This window comes from Pelophylax lessonae (assembly GCF_965119305.1).
Source record: "Pelophylax lessonae genome assembly, chromosome: 1".
NCBI classification, from domain to species: Eukaryota; Metazoa; Chordata; class Amphibia; order Anura; family Ranidae; genus Pelophylax; species Pelophylax lessonae.
The window spans coordinates 231,234,273-231,259,869 of record NC_138768.1 but is presented as its reverse complement, the minus strand read 5'-3'; the positions used below and the strand labels follow the sequence as shown (position 1 = coordinate 231,259,869).

Genomic DNA, 25,597 nt, shown 5'->3' with positions numbered 1-25,597 from the left:
GGGGGAAAGAGTACCTTTCCTCTGCAGGCTACTAAGGGCAGGGACCGTGGGCACTCCTTCTCGGCTCATAAGTTTTTTTTTTTTTTCATCCCTCAGGGTCGCCTGATAATGGCTCGAAGCCTTTCAGGGCCTCCTCTGGAGGATCCAAACAAACCTGGTCTGGCAAGCCATGCGTGGGCTTCTCCAGACCCACGGACAAGGCTCCTTCAGCATGAAGGTGCGCCCTCACCCGTATCGGTGGTGAAGGGTGGCATCCTCGCTGGTTTCAGGACCCGTGGACTGCTACTCTGATTCTGTCCACAAAGCTGAGACTATCTGGGTCTGACTCTGGACTCAGCTGTAGTCAAAGTGCTCCTTCCTCTGGACAAACTCCAGAAATTGCAGGCTGCTATTCATCTCCTGCTGTTCGGCAGATGGTCATCCCTCTGGACTTGTATGCTGCTGCTGGGCCTAATGGTGTCTACCTTCGAGGCGGTTCTGTTTGCAGTTCCATACGAGGTCCCTACAAAGGGAGATTCTGGCCAAATGGAACAAGACTCTGCAGTTTCTGGAAATCCGATCCGGCTGATTTGGGGAACGAAGGAGTCCCTGATATGGTGGCTTCGTTCTCAGGAGCTTTGTTTGGGCAAATTCTTCCTTCCCTTGTATTGGACAGTGGTCACCACGGATGCCAGGCTGTCCGGCTGGGGAGACGTCCTCGGCAAACATTCTGCTCAGGGGACTTGGACACTAGAGAGTCCAGACTACCGATCAATGTCTTGGAACTCTGAGTGATCAGACTGTGTCTGGATCATTGGACACATCGTCTTCAGGAATGTCCAGTGCACATTCAATCGGATAATGCTACGGCCTTGGATTATGTTAATCACCAGGGGGGCACAAGAAGTGTCTTGATGTCTCTTGAGGTAGCCGGCATTCTAAGGTAGGCAGAACGGTTAGTTCCAGCCCTCTCCGCCGTACACATTCCCGGGTTGAAAACTGGCAGGTGGATTACCTCAGACAGCAGGCGTTGGACCAAGGGGAGTGGTCCCTTTATTCAAAGGTGTTTCATCAGTTGTGGCTCCTGTGGGGCAATTCCAAGGGGGATCTGTTGGCATCTCGGTTCTACAGAAAGTTGCAGAGGTTTGTGGCTCGGTCACAAGATCCTATGGCAGACGCCAAAGTCGCGCTGGTGGCCCCGTGGGGTCAGTATCGTCTGATTTACGCCTTCCCTCCTCTCAAGCTTCTGCCAAGAGTTCTATGCAGGATCGAGGTAGAAGGTATTCTGGTCATCTTAGTGGCTCCAGACTGGCCTCCACAGACTTGGTACGCCGATCTGGTGCGGCTGGTCGCCGACGTTCCTTGGAAGCTTCCTCTCAGGGAGGATCTGCTGTCCCAAGTTCCAATCCTCCATCCTGCTTTACAGTCGCTGGCTGTGATGGCTGTTGAATGCCAGGTGCTGAAGGATAGAGGTTTATCTGAGTTGGTGATTCCTATTCTGTTAAAAGCTAGAAAATCTACTTCTAGGAAAATTTACCATCATACGTAAAGAAGACGTACATTGCATGGTGTGAGTCTCTTGAGGTTCATCCTTGCTCCTTCTCTGTGGCTCAGATCTTGACCTTCCATCATGGGCCTGGATTGGCCCTTGATTTGCCTGGAGTACCATCAAGGGCCAGGTGTCAGCTTTGGCGGTCTTCTTCCAACGACCTTTGGCTCCCTGGTGCGTACCTTTCTTCAGGGTGTCCGACATTAGGTTCCTCCAGTGTGGTCTCCGTTGCCGCTCTGGGACCTCAATTTGATGCTTTCGGTCCTCCAGAAGCCTCCCTTTGAGAGTCTTCGGGAGATTCCCTTGCTTATGCTTTTTCAGAAGGTGGCTTTTTTGGTGGCTATTACCTCTATGCGCAGGGTGTCAGAACTGGCGGCGTTATCCTGTCGTTCACCTTACCTGTTGATTCACAGAGATAAGGTGGTTCTTCGCCCCTTTCCGTCGTTCCTCCCATAGGTTGTCTCGGATTTTCATTTGAATGAAGACATGTTACCTTCCTTGTGTCCCAGATCTAAACATCCAAAGGAAATTGCCTTGCATCTCCCGTGGATGTGATCCGGGCAATTAGGGTGTACCTGGCAGCTACAGAGTCTTTTAGGAAGTCAGACTCACTGTTTGTGCTCACGTATGGGCCTCGGAAAAGGTTGTCTGCATTCTCTGCGACCATTTCCAGTTGGATCAGACAGACGGTTGTTCAGGCTTATTCCATCAGGGGTCAGTTGCCTCCTTTGTCTGTCAAGGCGCACTCTACTCGGGCGCTTAGTTCCTCCTGGGCCTTCCATCATCAGGCGTCAGTGACTCAGGTTTGCAAGGCGGCCACCTGGTCGTCGGGGCACACTTTCACCAAGTTTTTTAAAGTGGATGTGTTGGCATCTGCGAATGCTTCTTTTGGCTGCAAGGTTTCGCAGGCTGCTGTTTAGAGGACCTGATTGTCTTTGAGGGTGTATTGTTTTTTTTCAGGTGGGCTCCAGTTGTTTTGATTGAGCTCCTGTTGCCTGGTTGGCTACTGTTTAGCCTTGGGAATTCTTTTTTCATGTTTTAACACTGCTTTGGGGCGTCCCAATGGTTATGCAGATCAGGAGCTGTGTCCGTCAATGAACGAAAGAAAATGGGTATTTTGACTCTACCATAAAATCCATTTCTCTGATGTTCATTGACGGACACAGCACCCACCCCTCTGTGCAGTTGTAATTCTTCTGACACTGCTTGTAACAAAACTGAGTACCTATAGTAGAGAGAGAGAGTATACCCCCTGGGACTGCTCATAGGCATAGCCAGATTCTTTTTCTGCCTAGTGTCCTACTTCTGTAGGGGGCAGTATAACCCACTGGTTATGAAGATCAGGAGCTGTTTCTGTCAATGAACATCAGAGAAATGGATTTTACGGTAAGTCAAAAATCCAATTAGTTCTGTTATGGCGGGTGCCAAAATGATGGGAGTGTGACACTGGTTGATTTATTGATAGTTTTTTTTTTTTTATTATTAATTGTTTTTAAACTGGGCTGTTCACTTGAACAAAGTGGTTTATGGACAAGATAAGCATACCGTAGGTGTAGCAATGAAGTGAAAATTATGCACTTTCCTAGGATAGATATGTTAATGCACCACCATACCCTGTTACTGATTATACAAAAGCACTCACTGTTTATCTATGTGGTGGTATCTATCCTGATGGCATTGCAAGAGGAGCAGCCCTATAACTAGCTTCTTGTTAAATTTAGAATTTGTTTGCGAATGCTGCAAACATAATTAGTTATATATCCACTTAATCTCAGAACCTTTTATTTATTGATATTTGCATATGGAAATGCTCTGCCTATGGTGTTTCCCTAATCTAGCTTTGTTGTGTGTGTTTTTTTTTTTTTTTTAAGTTAATGCCTCTGTTAATGAGGCAAGTCACCATACCTTTAATAGTGTTGTATTCTTCTGAGCCACTGTTCCCTTGTGACCTGCGATCCCTACTGTTAAATGTAGGTTTTACAAATTGCAGAAGAAGCTTTCCAGAAAATTGAGCAGGTGACTGCAGAGAAAAATGCACTGCTCAAGGAGAGGGTTGAGACAATTACTGCTATGGAAGAGCTAAAGGAACTGCACAGTGATCTACAAAAAGAAGTGAGTAACTTTTATCACTCTTAAAGAATATCTATAACGTCATGGGCAAAACAATTAATAGAATTCAGTAGTCAATGCAAAATATTTTCTTAATGATTAAAGAGATTTGAATATTTGTTTATTGAAGAGTGTTACAAAAATGTATAGGATTTTTGTGGTTTATGCTAAAAGTTAATGATAGTACTGAAGGCCCCTTTCACACTAGCAGACCGATCAGATCCGGCAGTCAGTTTTTAGTCTGGCGGATCGGATGGCAGTCGGGTATAAACAGACAGGTGGTCCATTTGCATCCGTCCACCCATAGAGGATAGCGGGCTGTATCTGTGTCCACTCGGCATGAACAAAGCAGATACTGCTTAGCCGGGATCAGTGTACAGATTCTCCGCTGAGCAGGCAGACTTCAATAAAGCCCGCCTCGTGTGTAAGGGGACCCAGTGCATGGTGGGCTGGGTTGCTCATACATTTTCTAAACCAATGCAGTTTAATTATGCTGTATTGCTAATCAATTGCTTTATTAGTTTTATTGAATTTGATTTTCACAAATATATTATTTTTTGAATTTTTATTATTTTAATGTGCTGCCTGTGTAAAAGAAATTTTTTCCATTATATAGTAAGGGAGGGTTAAATCAGTCTTTTTTTTTTTTTGCCATCTTTGTTCCATTAGGGAGATTTCCCTTCACATCCTGTCCCATAGCTAAAACAGGAATGAGAGGAATCCCTAGTTGTCACCAGAACTAGCATCTTATTTGAAAGATTTCGCTCTCCCTGTTCTGGGGACAACCCAAATTTGATGCTTTCTTTTCTTTTCGAAGACACTGGAAAACCTGACAAAAAGCGAGGAGCAATGAGGGGGGCATAGATGGCAAAAAAAACCTGACAAGTGTTCTTATCCTTTTCCACTTTTTCAAAAATTAAAAATTTTTGCTTTTATCATAGTTTAAATGTATTTTCTCTGTCGCTCATTGACAGACGTAGTCCTCGTTGATTAATAACAACTCGGGTTATACTGCCCTCTACAGGAGTAGGACTAGACAGGAAAGAAAACGTTCTGGCCACACCCTAGGGGCAGTCCCAGAGGGTATATCCTCTCACTTCCTGCTACAGCAAATCAGTTTTTTTCTGTCTAGTTAGGAGTAAGGACCTAGATGCCTTGCTAGGATCTTCGGTCCTGGCAGGATTTTTTTCTTAGAAAGATTTTTTAGACAGCTTTTTTCTCCAGTGTTCCTGTGAGATCTTCAAGCAAGAAAGCTGAACTGGGCGACAGGCTGGATGTTGAGATCCAGTGGTCACCCCAGTTCAGCCTACGAGCGCGTGCAGGCCATAGCTCCGCGCTGGGTCGGCCGCGACATAGTCCCACTGGACGGGGACTGACCCTGCGAGTTAAACGTCTCGCTTAAACGCCAATGACCATGAGTCACGGCGTCCGTATTGGTCGACAGCCCTCCGGTGGAGAGGGGTACTGTCAGGAGTTGGCGCCCGCCTGGTTCCGGTATGGTGAGTAGTATGTTCCCCGTTTTCCCCCTGACGGGTTTGTGGTGAACGCGGGCCCCTCTCTGAAATGGTAAGGATGGGTCTCCCCTCTATCCTATAACATGTCACAGATCCCCCTATTTGAGTGTGATTTTTGTGAACAAGAAACCAGGAGGCTTGGTTTGGGAGCTGACAATCTAATGTCATTTCAAAACTGTAAAGGTGACTGAAGTCAGTGGCAGTACTAGAATATTACTGTGGTAGCATAAGGTATCCTACCTGTCAGAGGTTCACAGGGCGATGTCTATGCATGTATAACTGCAGTCCAGATCGCATTCCTCCAGCAAGGGCAGGCTGCCTTCCGGCGGCCCACGGACCGCATGCGGCCCGCCAGGGTCCGGTACCGCCGGCCATGCTGATCACCATCCAGGGTGAAGTTTGGGGGGCCGATGCACTCCCGCAGGCCGCCAGGCCGAATACAGCATCCCGCAGGCCGCTTCTAAGCCGCCGCTATCCTAACAGGCTGCCGCCATTGTCTTGCAGAGCACACGAGGCCGCCATATTGGCGTAGCCTCGTGTCTCCAGCATGGGGGCGGCCGGCCGTGTTTGAGGTGACCAAACACCTCGTGGAGTCAAGGGGAGGCGCCGGAAGGAGTGTTAAGGGGCGGAGCCGCCTCCTTTACCCAGGAAAAAGGGCCAAAGACTTCCTGTCTGTAACAGGACAGCACTGAGCAAGCTGATGAAAACTTCTGTGCATCAGGGATGAGCCTTGGGGTCTCTCTCTCTCTGTGGGGTCCAAAAAGGCAGGTAACACTGAGGGGCGCTGTTGCGACTGGGGGATACAAAAAAAAAAAGTTTTTTACTTTGTCATTTTTTTGTCGCTGGCAAATGTCTTGTATAATCATTGACCCTGCCGCATAGGTATCCCCACCTGATCCCCTCAAGGTGGCCGCAGGACCCTCCAGTACCCCACTTGTTTTTAATGCATTATCGGCAGTTTTGGAGTCTTTGGTATCCCGGGTGGAGGTGGCCTGTCAGGGACGGGGGTCAAGAAGCGACCCCCGCCTACCCCTATTTTTTATCTGATACTTCAGATACGGATTCGGAGCTTGTCAATGCAGCTGCAGGTCCCTCTTATGGGGCTGTTGGCTCAGGTAATGTCTCCTCAGCAGTGAGGAGAACGTTTCTGCCTCCGCCATAGCACAAGAGTGGTGGATGCACTAGTTGTGTCCGTCCGGGAAACCTTTAGTCTTGAGGTTACACCGGCAGAGGTAGCTGAGACTGAAATTCCTTTTTGGTACTTGTTAGCCTACCAAAAGGGCGAAGGATTTTCCTTTACCCAAATGGGGTCATTTTGAAACAAACCCCTGTTATTTCCTAACGCATGGCTAGGCGCTATCCGTTTGAGAAATCCCTCTTTAAAGGATAGACGGTACCACCTGCTGTCTTGCCACAGACTGTTAGGATAAAGAGGACCTCGTAACCAACGAGGACCTTCCCTTTCTGCTCAAAAGAGTTTGTTCGTTCCGCGAGGGCGGGCGATAAGGCGAAACCCTCCAAAGCCCCTTCAGAGGGTTTTTCAAAGGGCGCTGGTCGGCTAAACAAAAAGTCCGGCTCAGCCAAGCCTGAAGAATACAGCCTGATGCGCCCCTACCCATCTCTGGGGTGGGGGGGATGTCTTCACCGGTTTCCGGATCCATGGCTTGCCAGAACCCCGGACTAAGGGGTTCGCGAGGTCATACGGTCAGGATACAGGATCGAGTTTCGATCACTTCCACCGGTACGATTCTTCCCTTCTAACATTGAATGGTTTCAGGGGTTCTATTCGGACCTGTTCACAATGCCCAGGAAAGAGGGCAAGGTGCGTCCAATTCTCGACTTGGAATGTTGGATACATCCTGGGCAAGAAAGTTTCTCCTTGCGGAAAAACTCCAGAAGGTTCAGTCAACGATTCGGATGTTGCTGTCCGTCAATTGGCTGGGACGGATGGTGGCCTTCTTAGAGGCAGTACCGTATACCCAGTCTCATACCCGAATTCTCTTGAAGGAGATTCTTTTCTTATGGAATCAGAATTCCGATTTCCTGGACAATCGGATCCGGTTGAGCGAGCGGACCAGGGAGCCTCCGATGCTCAACCAGGGGAAGTCATTCCTTCCGATAGTATCCAGGTTACCAATAGGGTATCGGAACTGAGAGCGATCAGATTTTGTCTGATTTACTGGACCGAGCAGCTCTAGAGCAGCCCGATTCGGATCCAATCGCACAATGCCACGGTCGTGACTTATGTCAAGAAAGGGGCACTTAGAGTGTCCTGGTGGCCATCGAAACGACTAGCATCTTTCGTTGGACGGAACGGTTTGTTCCGGATCTCCCCGCAGTGTTCACTCCGGGGGTGGGAAATCGGCAGGTAGATTATTTCAGCCGTCAGATTCTGGATCAAGGGGTATGGCCTCTTCATCCAGGGGTTTTTCAATAGCTGTCCCTTCATTGGGGCACCCCGGATGTGGATCTGTTGGCACCTTGGCTCAACAGGAAGGTGCAGAGGTTTGTAGCTCGCACCCGCGATCCTCTAGCGGACGCAGCAGAAACGCTGATCGCCCCGTGGGGGCAGTTTCAGCTACGGCATGCCTTCCATCCTCTCAAGTTACTGCGGGAACTTCTTCGCAGGATAGAGGTGGAGGGAATTCCAGTTATTCTGGAAATTCCGGACTGACCTCGTCGAGCCTGGTACGCCGACTTGGTGAGGCTAGTCGCGGACGCTTCTTGGAGACTTCCTCTCAGGGAGGATTTGCGGTCTCAGGGACCGTTCTTCCATCTTGCTTTACAATCGCTGGCTTAATGGCCTGGCCATTGAGACCCAGGTACTGAAGGACAAGGGAGTGTCAGCTTCAGTTATTCCTACCTCTAGTTAAAGCAAGGAAAGCGACTTCCAGCACATGGAAGTCTTATATTGCGTGGTGTGAATCTTTTGGATTTCCCCCACATACCTATTCGGTGACCCGAGTCTTGGTCTGTCTGCAACAAGGGGTTGAGCAGAAACTGTCCTTGAGCACTATCAAGGGTCAGGTTTCAGCGTTGGCAATCTTTTTTCAGAAGCCTTTGGCTAATCATTCCTTGGTGCGGAATTTCATCCAGGGGGTGCGACATCTGGCTCCGCCAGTGCGCGCACCCTTACCGCCTGGGATCTTAATTTAGTGTGGTCGGTTCTTCAGAAACTTCTCTTTGAAGATATTAGGGAGATTCCCTTGCTTACATTATCCCAGAAAGTGGCCTTCTTGGTGGCCATTACTTCTGCACGCAGGGTGTCAGAACTGGCCGCATTATCTTGACGTTCCCCATATCTGGTGGTTCATAGGGATAAGGTGGTTCTTCTTCCAAATCCATCCTTCCTTCCTAAGTGGTTTTCAGAGTTTTCATCTGAATAAAAATATTGTGTTACCTTCCCCGTGTCCTAAGACTAGCCATCCTTGGGAGTTTGCATTACACTCCTTGGATGGGGTTCAGAAGGATACACTTGACTACTACGAACTTGTTTTCGTAAGACGGACTCACTTTTTGTGATCACGGATAGCCCTTGAAGGGGGTTGCCTGTGTCTGCCGCGACCATCTCTAGATGGACCAGTCAGACGGTGGTACAGGCTTATTCTATTAACGGTCGGAATCCTCCGTTCCCTGTTAAGGCGCACTCTACTCGGGCGCCTAGTGTCTCCTGGGTCTTCCGCCATCAGGCGTCAGCGATCCAGGTTTTCAAGGCGATGACTTGATCGTCGGTTCATACCTTTACAACATTTTATAAAGTTGATGTGATGGCATCGTCAGATACCTCTTTTGGCCGCAAGGTTCTGCAGGCCGCAATCTGAGGAGACTGTTGGTCTACCTCAAGGGTTTGTTGGGTGTTTCACTTAGGTCTCATCTTTTTGCTCGATGAGTCCTTGATGCTTCTGGTTGGCTCCGGTTGGGCCTTCTGGATTTTGATTTCTGTTATCCCACCCCTCTTTGGGACGTCCCGAGTTGTTATTAATCAACGAGGACTATGTCTGTCAATGACCGACAGAGAAAAATGGATTTTTGTAAAATCTTACCGTAAAATCCTTTTCTCTTAAGCTCATTGACAGACGTAGTACCCGCCCCTCTGTTTTTGAGTTGGGTTGGGTTAAATTCTCTAAACACTGCTTTGTGACATAACTGATTTGCTGTAGCAGGAAGTGAGAGGATATACCCTCTGGGACTGCCCCTAGGGTGTGGCCAGAACGTTTTCTTTCCTGTCTAGTCCTACTCCTGTAGAGGGCAGTATAACCCGAGTTGTTATTAATCAACGAGGACTACGTCTGTCAATGAGCTTAAGAGAAAAGGATTTTACGGTAAGATTTTACAAAAATCCATTTTTTTTGAGACCTACACTGAATCACAAGATTTTGGCCGTTTTTTTTTTTTTTTTTTACAGTTTAAATCACCTAAAATGTTTTAAATGGTGACTGATCAGATGAGAAGAATATAAAATGGCACTCTGATGCTACCTTTTCTTGCCTTTTTGCCTCACTCCTGTTCATGTTAAGAGCTTTGAGATGCCAGTCCCGCACTGTTGCTGCTCTAAAATTTTTGTTATCCCCTTGACTTCACAAACATGGTCAGAGGAGGGCAGGAACATTCTCTGCTGGATATGAACAGCTGTGCTGCAAAAGCATGGTTTTAGATTGTGATTTGTATATGTTAAGCAAGAACACAGTAACATCCTAAAAGACTTAAATGTCATCGACATCCAGGTCCAGCAAAAACATAACTAATTTTATGAAATATGCATGAGAGCATAATAACATTCTTAATAATTAAAGTGGTTTTAAAGGCAGAAGGTTTTTTTACCTTAATGCATTCTATGCATTAAGGTGAAAAACCTTCTAGGTGCATCTTCCCCCGCCCGTTTTTTTTTACTTAGCTGAGCCACATCTCAAGCCAGCAATGTGCATGAGAGCAGCGGCTCTCCCGGGTCCCTTTCTCCTCATTTGCTCACACAGCAGCGGGACCCATTGGCTCCTGCTACTGTCAATCACTGCCACTGTACCAATGAGAGAGTGGGGGGGGGGCGGGCTTTGAGCCATGCTGTGTGTGTGTGAATGGACAATGTCTATTCACAGGAGCGTGGCTCGGGAGCAAGGGGCTTGCTATTGGGGGCACTCTGCAGGGGGGAAGAGCCAGGACCTCCTGCAGGGGACCCAAAAAGAAGAGGATCTGGGCTGCTCTGTACAAAAACCTTGAACAAAACAAACAAGTATACAGTATCTCACAAAAGTGAGTACACTCCTCACATTTTTGTAAATATATTATATATTTTTATGTGACAACACTGAAGAAATTACACTTTGCTACAATGTAAAGTAGTGAGTGTATAGCTTGTAGAACGGTGTACATTTCTTGTCCCCTCAAAATAACTAAAAACAAAGCCGTTAAAACCACTGGCAACAAAAGTGAGTACACCCCTAAGTGAAAAAGTCCAAATTGGGCCCAAAGTGTCAAAAATTTGTGTGGCCACCATTATTTTTCAGCACTGCCTTAACTCTCTTGGGCATGGAGTTCACCAGAGCTTCACAGATTGCCACTGGAGTCCTCTTTCACTCCTCCATGACGTCATCATGAAGCCGGTGGATGCTAGAGACCTTGCGCTCCTCCACCTTTGGTTTGAGGATGCTCAATAGGGTTTAGGTCTGGAGACATGCTTGGCCAGTCCACCACCTTTACCCTCAGCTTCTTTAGCAAGGCAGTGGTCATCTTGGAGGTGTGTTTGGGGTCGTTATCATGTTGGAATACTGCCCTGCGGCCCAGTCTCCGAAGGGAGGGGATCACGCTCTTCTTCAGTGTGTCACAGTGCATGTTGGCATTCATGGTTCCCTCAATGAACTGTAGTTCCCCAGTGCCGGCAGCACTCATGCAGCCCCAGACCGTGACACTCCCACGACCATGCTTGACTGTAGGCAAGACACACTTGTCTTTGTACTCCTCACCTGGTTGCCGCCACACACGCTTGACACCGTCTGAACCAAATAAGTTTATCTTGGTCTCATCAGACCCCAGGACATGCTTCAAGTAATTCATGTCCTTAGTCTGCTTGTCTTCAGCAAACAGTTTTTGGGCTTTCTTGTGCATCATCTTTAGAAGAGGCTTCCTTCTGGGACGACAGCCATGCAGACCAATTTGACGCAGTGTGCGGCGTATCGTCTGAGCACTCACAGACTGACTCCCCACCCCTTCAAGTTCTGCAGCAATGCTGGCAGCACTTATACGTCTATTTCCCAAAGACAACCTCTGGATATGGCACTGAGCATGTGCACTAAACTTCTTTGGTCGACCATGGCAAGGCTTGTTCTGAGTGGAACCTGTCCTGTTAAACCGCTGTATGGTCTTGGGCACCGTGCTGCTGCTCAGTTTCAGGGTGTTTGCAATCGTCTTATGGCCTAGGCCATCTTTATGTAGAGCAACAATTCTTTTTTTCAGATCCTCAGTTCTTTGCCATGAGGTGCCATGTTGAACTTCCAGTGACCAATGTGAGAGAGTAGGGGCGATAACACCAAATTTATCACACCTGCTCCCCATTCACACCTGAGATCTTGTAACACTAACAAGTCACATGACACCGGGGAAGAAAAATTGCTAATTGGGCCCAATTTGGACATTTTCACTTAGGGGGTGTACTCACTTTTGTCACCAGCGGTTTAGACATTAATGGCTGTGTGTTGAATTATTTTGAGGGGACAGCAAATGTACACTGTTCTACAAGCTGTACACTCACTACTTTACATTGTAGCAAAGTGTAATTTCTTCAGTGTTGTCACATTAAAACATAAAATAAAAATTGGATGGGGTGTACTTATTTTTGTGAGATACTGTAACGTGTTTAAATGTAACCTAAAGAATTATTTTAAGATTTTTTTTTATCATCATTATTGTAGAAAACCACAAAAGCGGGTCCATTTTAGTAGTATAAAACCTTCATTGACATTTAGTAATTGCAGGTTTACTAGAGTGCATTTCTGAGTATAATTATAATAAGAGTAATACCGTTAGAATGCTGTAGGATTAGCAGTTATGTAATAATCCTCCGCATTACCCGGAGATTAAACCAAGCAAATGCTTCTTTCAGCTTTACAGATTAACACACAAATAAATATACTAGCAAATTATTTTCCTATACTTCCTTTTATAGTTAAGATGAATTGTATTTTTTTAGTAATTTCTTAAATATTGGAGGAACAATTGATGGGGTTTTATTCATCCTAGCTTGACAGCCTTAGAAAGCAACAAGAATCAGCTGCGGAACAAATAAACAAGACAAATGGCCTTCTGAAAGGAGAATGTATGAAAACAGAAGCTCTCAAGAAAGAGTTGTAAGTAATTTTTAACTAAATTCTTTAATTTTTCCCAACAGGTTAATTTACTCTCTGGGATTTCGGGTAGCATGTAATAGCAGTTTAAATGATAGTCAAGTGTTCTATTGTAAACTTGAAATTGTTAAGCTGTTTATTTTCTTGATGCTGCAGCATTTTTTCTGTTTTTGTTCTGGTAAACCTGTGTGGGCAACTTGTATTTTCTGTAGGGGACAGCAATGGAAGCATAAGTTTGCTTTCAATACTGTATACCATTCCTTTTAGGGGCATAACCTCACATTTGTCTGTGTATATGGTAAACTCTACTGACCTATATTTGTTATGCACGCCATCATGTACCTGTGAACAGAAGCGAAACCTGTTTAGTAGTAGTTTTGCCTTGAACTTAACTGAGCCCTGTAGAAACAACAATACAAATGCCTATAAACATAAGGATTTTTTTTTTTAATTGATCAGATTTCAGTCACGCTTGGGCTTTATAGTTCCTAAATGGATTTTAAAAACTGTGCTCAAATGCTGGCAATCTAGAACTAAAAAATATAAACATACATGACATTTCAAACTTTTACAAAACTTGCATATAAAATAAAGAAAAAAGGGAGAAAAGTATACATAGAATATTGAATCAAAAAGGACTACCCCCAGTCAAGTGTCCAAAATAAATCACACAAATATGTAAGAGACGTAGCAGTGGAAACTGATGCATCTAAAAACTCAATCAGCAAATTGTCATATAGGCAGTTGTGGTAGGTCCCAGTTTTGCCTCGAGAACATGAGACCGTATAATTCTAATAAAACAAACTATGGAAATAACATAGCCATGCTGCATCTCATTCCCATGAACAGAAGACACGTGCGATTGTTAAGCAAAAATCACAAGTATATTTGAATGTAAATTTAATCCCCAGGAATACTACATTTGGCACGAGTCGAACATTGTGATAGCCTAAATGAGACCAGGGAAAAAGGGGCTAAACCTGGTACCTCTAGCCAGGGGTGCCAAAGGTTAGAGAATCTTTTTGGGATTACTCCTGCGCTTGTATATCTGCTGTTCTCTTAACAGGGTAGTGTTAACATGTTATCTCCAATCTTTGAGTGTAGGGGGCCTAGAAGATAACAATTTTGTGACGTGACTAGTAGTCACTTTGCACCTAATATTTCATACATTTATTTTATATGTACTGTGCTCCAGATTATAGAAGTCACATAATTAGGATGTATTTTTCTCGAGCTGTGAACACGATTCTATCCCACAGTTTCCTTGCCTGTCATGTTTCCATAGTAACTCTGTTCTCATTGTCCTTGCAGGGAAGAGCTGAGGCAGGCAGCTGAGCACAAGTCCCAGCAGTTAGTGGCTCTGCAGGAGGAGAACCTCAAACTTGCAGAGGAGCTTGGAAGGAGCAAAGAGGAAGTATCAACTAACCAAAAGGTCAGTAAAGCCCTATATGGTTATAATTCTATCTGTTAAAAATCTGTCTGGCGGTCTAAGTGCCTATAATGGTTTTGCTAATTAGGGTGGATAAAATGATGATTTATTGTAATTAGCAGACTTGCAAAAATGACAATTGTAAGTCGTCACAAATCGTACATATAACCCTGTTTACGGTTGGGTAGTTTGCTTCAGCTGAACTAGGAATGTACCTGTGCACTTGTAGCATCAGCATGTTGGTAATAATTGCTACTTGCTTTCTACACAATTATTTATGTTTGGGAATGTAGAAGGATTTCTCTGTAGCCGCAAACAGGCTTCTGCCACATTAAACCTCTGATTTTCTCTTAATGAACACTTTTTACTTTCAGTAAGATTTATCGCTTTAGTCCTGACAGATTTAAGAATTTAAGCAATTTGTCACCATGGCAACTGTCCACTTGGCTCTCTTGATTGCTCAAAATGCAGCACTAGCAACATAAGTTATCTTTAACACACATGGATAAACGTTTACATTGCATGTCATTGCCATTGGCCTTTTGGTTTGAAAGGATTGAATAACTGTGAATGTCCCAGATCACTTTGTATTTCTAATATACTGTCCCAAATTATGAAAGGGGAACTGAACTATGGTCACAGATTGTCATGCTGCAGCTAAATTACGTGGCTTGAAAACTCTGCACGATACTATCTATTGTTAGTAGGTAGACAGGAGCATATTTGCTGCAGTGATGAAAGCATAAGGTAGTAGTGTAATAATCTATAGTATTGGCTTTGTGCATAGCAGTATAGTGTGTATTGGCCGATATTCATCTCTGAAAGAACAGTCTGCCTACGTGTGGGTGTCTGCAGTTGGCGCTGTGAAATTGCTATTTTTGGAGTGTGACAAGCTTTAAAGGTGTCAACAATTTGCACTGATTCATGTGGTTTGCAAAATGAGTACATCATTCTGAACCACCTGATTATTCAGATTCTTTGATAAATTCTCTCAATTAATATGAACAAACACCACATTCTGTAGATTGTTATAAATATTGGGATTGTCTATTATGTACAACATTTTGTTAATTTTAGAAATACTTTTTTGCAGCATTTTTGTTTATTTTTTTTTACTTCAGTGTCTCTGATGTCTTGGTCCTTGTCTGAGGACAAAAAAGAAATTTTTTGTTTATTCAGTGTATTCCATATTATATTCTCTTAGGTCTTATAAGACATCCAAAAGTGCTTTTACGTATAGTAGAGCTTCATGAAATCAGAGTATGTCAGAAATGCGGGCATACCATCTCTAGATGTCTTTTGGGTCAGCTTTCTGCATAAATACAAATGGTCAGCTCAGCTGTGCATCTGTGTTTATGGCATGGAGCTTAGAAATCATGTATAGAAATAAAATGGTGATCTAGGGACGTTGTTCTTTCCAGAACTGTCAGCCAACGTCTGTGGGTACACCACATACCCAAGATTGTCTCTGGATCTAACCAAAAGCATTGGAAGTAGCTGATTGTCATTTTATTTATGTGGGTGCCATAAAGTGCAGATTAAATAACTCTTGCAAGTTCAGTATAAGTTCATAAACACAAGCTATGCTCTTCAGGGGTGCTCACACTCAAGCCCCCTAGTGACTCTCCAGCAAGAATCTGCAGGGGATACTTTGACACATCCTAGCATTATATAAAAAAAAAAAAGGGGGGGGGTTATACGTTTGTGGATTTTGCTGTGGCAACATATGTGTTTCAGTTAAGCACCCTAAAAGCTATGTAGTTTCAATCCAGCCCTAAATAATCTGGTGCAGCCCAAGTTGTTGGTTCAGACCTTCACTGTCCTTATTATAAAGCCAGCACATGTATCTTTAATGTAAAGTGTGTGGTTATAGGATTTTTATATATTTTTATTACATTCTGGAAAATACTGGTATTTTTCGTTTTGTAGACAATTGTTTGTTTTATATTTTTACATTGTTTTCCAGCAGAATTTCAAATGTTGAAAACAGTCGGTTTCTGTGACATTCTCATATCAGATGCACCACTTACTGTTAAAAGGTTACCTGCACAGCTAGAACTGTCAGCTAATAGCACTGACATTGTAGAGCATCATCCACCTCCTTTCCGGGAGTGCTGAAGATAATTAACTTTTTATATTCTTTCCTACTGATATGAAATGATCTAAGGTGTTTTTAGTTATATCACACTACACTACACAAAATAAGAAAATACAAAAGCCCTGACAATATTGGGTCTTATGCAGATACAAGTAACTCTCTAGAAACCTTACTGCATGCTATCAAAGATCTTTTAACACACCCACCATAAGATTTTGCACTGTTCATGCCTTCTGGAACAAGTGTGCAGATCAGGAGTTCTTGCTTCACTCTGATTTTTCTGTTCTGCACACTTTTCCCATTCAGGGGCTCAAAACATCGAAGCCACTGGATTTAATTATCATCTGCATTTATCCTAATATAGTTTTTTAATGGTATATTTTATACAGCTTTCCCTAAAGTGGTTCCAAATGCTCAAATTTTTATTTAAAATAATAAGTTTCACTTGCATGCTCTCTGCAATTGTTTTGCAAAGAGCAGCCCGATTCTCCTCCTCTTGGGACCCTGCTGGCGCTTCTGGCTCCTCCTTCCCCCCCATAGCAAGCCACTTGTTTTGTTGCCTTTTGGTGCAGCTTTTGCTCCTCTTCTGCTTCACGCTTGTACCCTTGTGTACACTTATTTTCAGTAACCTCACAGGGTATGTTTTTTTTGTATATTTATAAATGAGTTTTTAAGAAATCTTTTCAAGTCGGCAAATAAAATTGTGATTTTATTTCTTTCTTTTGGTTGTCTTTTGCTGTACTTCTGCTCCCCGCTGACGCAAGAACTGTAATTGGGTGCAGCAAAAGACAACCAAAAGGACAAAGTAAAGTACATTTTTTTAAGCCAATTCTTAACAATTCTTAAAAAAAAAAAAAAAAAAAGGTTTCTCTGTCGCTCATTGACAGACGTAGTCCTCTTTGATTCACATCAATTGGGTTATGTTGCCTCCGCAGGAGTAGGACTAGGCAGAAAGAAAAAACGTTCTGGCTCCACCCTAGGGGCAGTCCCAGAGGGTATATCCTCCCTCTCTCTGCTACAGGGAATCAGTTTTTTTCTGTCTAGTCAGGAGTAAGGACCTAAGTTCCTTGCTGGGATCTCTGGTCCTGGCAAGATTTTTTTAGAAAAAATATTTTTTTAGGTAGTTTCTCCAGTTTTTTTCCTGTGAGATCTTCAAGCAAATTACGGCGGATCTGGGCGACGGGCTGGATGTTGAGATCCAGTGGTCACCCCAGCCGGCCTACGAGCGCGCGCAGACCATTGCATTGCGCTTGGTCGGCCGCGACACATTCAAGTAAGTATGCGGGGCCGGGCGACGGGCTGGATGTTGAGATCCAGTGGTCACCCCGGTTCAGCCTACGAGCGCGTGCAGACCAGAGCTCCGCGCTGGGTCGGCCACGACAGAGTCCCATTGGAGGGACTGACCTTGTGAGTTAAAAGGTCTCGCTTGGACGCCAGGAACCAGAGAGTCAAGGCGTCCGGAGTGGTCAACAACCCCCCACCCCGGTGGAGAGGGTATTGTGAAGAGAGGGTGCCTGTCGGTTCGGTATGGTGAGTAAATGTTTCCCTTTCCTCGTTATGAGGCATTTTGGAATACGGGCCCCTCCATACATGGTCAGAGTCTTTCTGACACTAAAAGTCCCCCGTGTAATACAGAATGTGTTCGGTGGGCAAGCGGACTTGGTTTGGGAGCGAACACTCTACCCAGCAGACTGCAGTATTACAGCAGACATAGGAGGTATAATCCTACCTTGATTGTAGTGGACCTGCTGCAGGTCGATAAACCGCCATTAGCGTGGTATGCAGGTGGATGTGCTGGGAAAACGCTATTCCGGCAATCCGCCGCCATTTTGCTATAGACCAGGTACTCGAGCGTCCGCAGGTCACGCCGGCCGCCATTTTTTTGGAGTCTATTGTCTCCTGTATGGGGGCGGCCATGTTTGAAGAGCCCAGCTAACCTCGAGGAGAGCTGGGAACGCCGGAGGGCGTACACAGGGGGCGGAGCCACTTCCTTCTACCCGGGAAAACGAGCACAGTTCTTCCCAGTCTGTAAGAGACAAACGCTGACTGCAGTTGTTAGGAAACTTCTCTGCATCGGGTGGTGAGCCTTGGGGGTCCCTCTCTCTCTCTGTGGGGGTCAAGAAGCAGGTACACTGAGGGGCGCTATTGCGCTAGGGGGGATACAGATAAAAAAAAAAAAAAAAGTTTTTTTTTTTCTGGCAAAGTGTCCTGGGTTAACATGGACCCTGCCACTCATGTATCTCCACCTGATCCCCTCGAGGTGTCTGCAGGATCCTCCAGCACCCCGCTTACGATTGAATCATTGTCAGCTATTATGGAGACCTTTGTGTCCCGGGTGGAAGTGGCTTGTCAGGGACAGGGCGCAAGAAAGCGACCCCCGCCTAACCCCATTTTATCTGAAACTTCGGATTCAGAATCTGAGCCTATTTCTGCAGTTGCAGGTACCTCATCTGGGATTGGTGTCTCGGGTACTGTCTCTTCAGACAGTGAGGAGGATGTTTCGGCATCAGCCATAGCCCGAGAGGAAGCGTTGGTAAACGCACTCATTGTATCTGTTCAAGAAACCTTAAGATTACAGGGTACTCCGTCGGAAGTAGCTGAGACTGAAATTCCCTTTGGGACTAAAAAACGCATCAAAGTGGCGAAGGTTTTTCCATTGCCCAAATGTTTTGGCAATCCGATCAAAGAAGAATGGAGTCTGTCAAAACGCACTTCTGCTATTTCCAAACGCATTAACAGGCGTTATCCGTTTGAGGAAGCCCTCATTAAGAAATGGACAGAACCACCTGTGGTGGATTCACCAATTTCTAGATTAAATAAAGCCACGGTTATTCCATTAGAAGACGCTCCGTCTTTTAAGGATCCGGTGGATCGCAAGATAGAAACTATGTCTCGCACCATGTTTTCCTTGATTGGATCAGCTTTCAGACCAATAATTGCTATTGGGCTGGTTTCGCAGACTGTAACTGAATGGACCAAATGGTTACGCCGGGACTTAGAAGAGGTCCCTCAGGCGGTATCAGATTTGTTGGAACAGATGATACAGGGGTTACAGTTTGTGTGTGATGCGGCGTTAGACGCCACTCCATTATTGGCGCGAGCATCAGTTTCAGCAGTGGTTCTCAGGCGTACAGTGTGGCTAAAAGGTTGGTTAGCCGACCAAGGTTCCAAAAAAGCATTGGCTAATCTCCCCTTTTTAGGAGAGCGTTTATTTGGAGCCAACTTAGATGAGATCATTAAGGATCTCACGGGAGGAAAGAGCACCTTTTTACCGCAAAGTGCTAAGGGTAAAGGACCTCGTCAAAGACGGGGGCCTTCTTTCTCCGCTCATAAAAAATTTTTTTCGTCCCGCGGGTGAAAAAATTAAGTCCTCCAAAGCTCCTTCAGGAGGCTTCAGGGGACGTTGGTCGGGCAAGCAAAAGCCCGCCCCTTCCAGACCTGAAGATAAGTCTACTAAAGCCTGAAGGTGCGCCCCCACCCATAACTGGGGTGGGGGGACGTCTTCGCCGGTTCCCGGAATCCATGGCTCTCCAGAATCCCGGACAAGTGGGTTTGCGAAGTCATAAGGTCAGGGTACAAGATCGAGTTTCGATCTCTCCCACCGGCGCGATTCTTCCCTTCCAATATCCGACTATCCCCGGATCGTTTAGAAGATCTGCGGAGAGCAGTCACGGATTTACTACAACAAGAAGTGGTAGTCCACGTTCCTTGGACAGAACGCTTTCAGGGGTTTTATTCAAACCTATTTACAATACCCAGGAAAGAGGGCAAAGTGCGTCCAATTCTGGACTTAAGGGCACTCAATTCCTTTCTCAACATAAGAAAATTCAAAATGGAATCCATTCGCACAGTAGCGGCCTCCCTGCATTCAGGGGATGTCCTAGCGTCCATAGACATCAAGGACGCCTATCTTCACATTCCCATTTACGCAGGACATCAGCGGTTTCTACGTTTTTCCGTAGAAGAGAACCACTATCAGTTTGCGGCGTTACCTTTCGGTCTCGCCACGGCTCCTCGGGTCTTCACGAAGGTGTTAGCCCCAATGTTGGCACTACTGCGCCAAAGAGGCATATCGATTCTAGGTTACCTAGACGATCTTCTGCTTCATGCAGAGTCTCCACAGACCCTGCTACAAAACCTAGAGATTACTATGATTTCTTTACAGGAATTCGGGTGGCTGGTGAACCAGCAAAAGTCATTTCTGGTTCCCACCCAGAGGCTCGAATATCTGGGTCTAATTCTAGACACATTCAGGACAAGAGTTTTCCTTCCGGTAGGGAAACTCCGGAAGATTCAATCAGCAGTCCAGTTGTTACTATCCAACAGCTGGTCTTCTCTTCGGACTTGCATGAGGGTTCTGGGGTTGATGGTGGCTTCCTTCGAAGCAGTCCCATTTGCCCAGTCCCATACCCGAATTCTTCAGGAAGAGATTCTTCCCAAATGGAATCGGAATCCGGAATCCCTGGACAATCGGATCCGATTGAGCAAACAGACCAGAGAGTCTCTGGTCTGGTGGCTTCGGTCTCCGATGCTCAGCCAGGGAAAGTCATTTCTGCCAATATATTGGATGATAGTGACCACGGACGCCAGTCTATCCGGATGGGGAGGAATTCTCGGTCAGTTATCCGTCCAGGGACTTTGGTCCCCGGAAGAATCCAGGTTACCGATAAATGTATTGGAACTGAGAGCGATCAGACTTTGTCTGATTCACTGGACCGAGCAGCTCCAGGGCAGCCCGGTTCGGATCCAGTCGGACAACGCCACGGCTGTGGCTTATGTCAATCACCAAGGGGGCACCAAGAGTGTCCGGGCGGCCAAGGAAGTGGCTTGCATTCTTCGCTGGGCGGAACGGTTTGTTCCAGCTATCTCTGCGGTGTTCATTCCGGGGGTGGAGAATTGGCAGGCAGATTATCTCAGCCGTCAGACTCTGGATCAGGGGGAATGGTCCCTCCATCCAGAAGTTTTCCACCAGTTGTGCCTACGTTGGGGCACCCCGGATGTGGATCTGTTGGCATCACGATTCAACAGAAAAGTACAGAGATTTGTGGCTCGCTCCCGCGATCCTCTAGCAGAGACTGCAGACGCACTGGTCGCCCCGTGGGGGCAATACCAGCTAATGTATGCCTTCCCTCCTCTCGGGTTACTGCCAAGACTTCTTCGCAGGATAGAGGGGGAAGGAATTCCAGTAATCCTGGTAGCTCCGGACTGGCCTCCCCGAGCTTGGTACGCCGACTTGGTCAGACTGGTGGCGGACGTCCCGTGGCGACTTCCTCTCAGGGAGGACCTACTGTCTCAGGGACCGATCTTCCATCCTGCTTTACGATCGCTGGCTTTAACGGCCTGGCTATTGAGACCCAGGTGCTGAAGGACAAGGGATTGTCAGCTTCAGTTATTCCTACTCTAGTTAAAGCAAGGAAAGCGACTTCCAGAAAGATTTATCATCGCACATGGAAGTCCTACATTGCATGGTGTGAACCTCTGGGGTTCCACCCACGTTCTTATTCGGTTAGTCGAATATTAGCTTTTCTGCAACAAGGGGTTGAGCAGAAACTGGCCTTGAGCACTATCAAGGGTCAGGTCTCAGCATTAGCCATCTTCTTTCAGAAACCTTTGGCTACTCATTCCTTGGTGCGGAATTTCATCCAGGGGGTGCGACATCTGGCTCCGCCAGTGCGCGCGCCGTTACCACCCTGGGATCTTAATTTAGTATTGTCGGTTCTTCAGAAACCTCCCTTTGAAGATATTAGGGAGATTCCTTTACCTACGTTGTCCCAGAAGGTGGCCTTCTTGGTGGCTATCACTTCTGCACGCAGGGTGTCAGAACTGGCTGCATTATCTTGTCGTTCCCCATTTCTGGTGGTTCATAGCGATAAGGTGGTTCTTCGTCCGAATCCATCCTTCCTACCAAAAGTGGTTTCAGAATTTCATCTGAATGAAGAAATTGTATTACCTTCCCTGTGTCCTAAGCCCAGTCATCCTCGGGAGTTTGCTTTACACTCCTTGGATGTAGTCCGGGCGATCAGGGTATACTTGAAAATGACAGACTCGTTTCGCAAGACGGATTCACTTTTTGTGGTCCCGGATGGACCCAAAAAGGGGTTGCCTGCATCTGCCGCGACTATTTCCAAATGGATCAGACAGACGGTGGTACAGGCTTATTCTATTAAGGGTCGGGAGCCCCCGTTCCCTGTTAAGGCGCATTCCACTCGGGCACTGAGTGCGTCATGGGCCTTTCGCCATCAGGCGTCAGTGGTCCAGGTGTGCAAGGCGGCTACCTGGTCGTCGGTGCATACCTTTACAAAACATTATAAAGTTGATGTAATGGCATCGTCTGATGCCTCGTTTGGCCGCAAGGTTTTGCAGGCCGCAATTTGAGGAGACCAGTGGTCTAACTCGAGGGTTTTTTTCCGTTGGAATTTTTATTTGAGTCTCATTCTTTGTTTATAATGAGCCTTTAAAACTTCTAGTTGGCACCGGTTGGGCCTTCTAGATTGGATTTTGATTTCTGTCAATCCCACCCCTCATTTGTGGCACTGCTTCTGGATGTCCCAATTGATGTGAATCAAAGAGGACTACGTCTGTCAATGAGCGACAGAGAAAATTGGATTTTTGTAAGATCTTACCGTAAAATCCTTTTCTCTTAGCTCATTGACAGACGTAGTACCCGCCCCTCTATCATTGAGTTGGGTTGGGTTAAATTCTCTGTTACTGCTTTATAACAGAACTGATTCCCTGTAGCAGAGAGAGGGAGGATATACCCTCTGGGACTGCCCCTAGGGTGGAGCCAGAAAGTTTTTTTCTTTCTGCCTAGTCCTACTCCTGCGGAGGCAACATAACCCAATTGATGTGAATCAAAGAGGACTACGTCTGTCAATGAGCTAAGAGAAAAGGATTTTACGGTAAGATCTTACAAAAATCCAATTATTACATAGGTAAGGACATAAAAACCTAAACACATCAACAGATAATGTAAATCATAGCAACCAGAGTTCAGCTTTAATTTTTAGTGGTGCTCCGCATTTAAGATTTTTACAGTGGTATTGGGCCTTAGAGGTCTCTGTTCTGTATTGAATACATTCTTTATTCATTCTTTATTACTGACTTTTATGTTGTTTCTTTTAGCTTGAAGAGGAGAGATCAGTATTAAATAACCAACTACTAGAAATGAAAAAAAGGTAAGTTTTTTTCGCTTATATTTAAAACGTAATCTTCCTTATTCACATGTTTGCATTACGTTTTTCCCTGAAGATTTAATTTTTGTTTACAGCAAGACTTGGCCACCCAAAAGGCAGAAGAGGCACCCAGCTGTGCTGGAGAAGGTGCAGCTGGGTTGGAAGCCTCTCCTGTCTCTGCTCTCTGGATGTCTCCTGTTCTCTGCAAAACTGAGCTGTCAAAATACAGATCAGCCCTGCTGTTTATGTTGCAAAATTGGCTCTCCCAGGATAATCAAAGATCTACTGTCTGTGTGACTCCTGTCCCTGTACTTACCAGAAGCTGCTGATAAACTGTGTAGCGGACAGCTTTCATATAAACAGCCCTGCTGATTTCATTGGGAGAACCTAGTGTAATTTGCTTTGCTAAGTTGTGAGTTTGACAGCTCAGTCCTGTTTTTCATTAATTTATAGATTACAAATAAAGTTGTAGCCATTAGTCATAAATTAGTGTAAACTAAAGAGGAAAGTGAGCTAGCCCTCGTCTGCCATAATCCTAAATATGAACAACTTTTGTTGTACCAATACTCCTCTTCTTTGTTCATAAATGAGTGTATTTTTCCTGTTCATTTGTTTAAAAAAAATGCAATTGATACGTAACACTGCATTAAAAATGCTTTGTGCTAGAAAAAGAACTTTAGTGCCTATTTATAAAAAAAGACAAATTGCGTAATAGAATTTTACTTTAGTTTTGTAAGATAGCTTAGTTCCCAGATGGAAGAATAGACTTGGATTATCAACAGGTTGCTTTTACACTGCTTCGTTGCAAAAATGCGGTAAAACGCACATGCATTTTTTTGCTGTATTTCCGCTGCATTTTGCATCTATGAAAAAAAGGACATGCGACCCACAATACACAATAAAAATGAGACAGTGGGTGTGTTTTTGTTTTTCTATTCATTTTCTATTCATTTCCATGGGGAAGGGCACCAAAAATGCAGCATGCAGGACTTGCAACTGACCTGCAGCTGACTGGTGTGAAACGTTCTATAGGATTTAATAGTCATGCATTTTTTTCTCTAATTGTCTTCCAGGGCAGCATCTGAGAGATAGGCTCCTCCCATGTAAAACAGGAAACACAGTAGTCCACCATTATAAAAATTACAGCCATACCTGCGTGCCCCAGTTTAATTGTGTTTCCTTCGGACCCACAGGAGCTGCAGCAGTTTGTTTTTTTCAGTCTCTGTGCTAACTGTAGGGGACTCCCTGGTCCGCTTCTCATCCAGCCCAGCAAGCTTTGGGTATTTCAGACCAGGGGCAGAAAATTGGGCCTATGCCTGAGGCTTCGCCCCTACTGAGGGGCATGCAACCATCCCCCCCAAACTTTATTAGATACCGATGGCATTCCCCACAGAATGGCCTCCATCTGCACCTGGCACCGGCCGTCCACCCGGACCCCACGAAGCGGCCTCCTGCCGACAGCCCTATCATCCTAGGAAACTGGAGCCCACACTGCTTGGAGGAGCAAGATGGCGGCGGGGGCATCACTTCCGGCAACGTGTGGAGCTTCCGGTGACGTATTTGTGGTCGGCAGCCATCTTTGGGTAGGGTGGAGGCCCGGAGCCAGACGATAGAGCAGGGCACTTCAGTGACATTTCCGGCACTGCCGCCGTGATTTAAAAAAAAAAAAAAGAGGAGAAAAAGAAAAGGAGGAAAAAAGGCAGATGAACTCCTTCCTCACTTAAACAACAGATGGAGCAAGACCAGGAAAGCAATAGCAGTGCAGGTATGTTCACCCACCTGCATGGGGTCAGCTGGGGGCAAGAAGCAGTTAAAAAGCCTCTAAGCAGGGACTGACCATGTCAGACGTTCCCCACCCTGCCCTGCAGATCCTCCATGTTAGGACAGCTCCAAGGTAAGCCAGAGCACTCTGGAGTTCCCTCTGTATCTACCTCACTACAAAGGGGTCTTTGTTTGTGCATGGCAACTGCCTATCTCACTGGGTTCTTTGTGCTTACATAAAGACAAAGACCGCAGAAGAGAAAATGGCAAAGACCAGCAGCAAGGCATGTGCCTTTTGCGCTCACCGGTTTCCCCCAGAATAGAAAAAGCAATTTTGCCAGAAATGCATCAACAAAATAGTGGCCAAGGAATCTTAGGGTTTCCTTAAGGACATGCTCAAATCCTTCAAAAAGGAAATAAAAAGCATGATTGGGCCACTACGTTCGGCTTTAGAATAATTGGAAGTTCCAGCAGGTTCCAGCCAGACCAGTACCCTGTCGACCAGCAGGCCATCCATCCCCTCATGTAGCGGGAAGAAGTGGACCAAGCAAAGCAGGAAACTGATTCGGATGATTCAGAATCCGAATCTGAAGATGGCCTGTGCTTGGATTCAGATGATGAAGACCCAGCATCAGAAGGCACTCTTTGGAAG

At 45.7% G+C, this 25,597-nt stretch overlaps 1 protein-coding gene across 1 annotated transcript in view; it reads left to right on the top strand.

The window, feature by feature from the left end:
• Positions 1 to 25,597, top strand: part of LOC309544739 (uncharacterized protein) — a 368,721-nt gene that overhangs the window by 129,020 nt on the left and 214,104 nt on the right. Inside the window, exons 17-20 of the mRNA XM_082243716.1 lie at positions 3,503 to 3,640; positions 12,382 to 12,488; positions 13,797 to 13,917; positions 23,135 to 23,187. Coding sequence (XP_082099842.1) covers positions 3,503 to 3,640; positions 12,382 to 12,488; positions 13,797 to 13,917; positions 23,135 to 23,187 — 419 coding nt within the window. The remainder of the gene's footprint in view (positions 1 to 3,502; positions 3,641 to 12,381; positions 12,489 to 13,796; positions 13,918 to 23,134; positions 23,188 to 25,597) is intronic.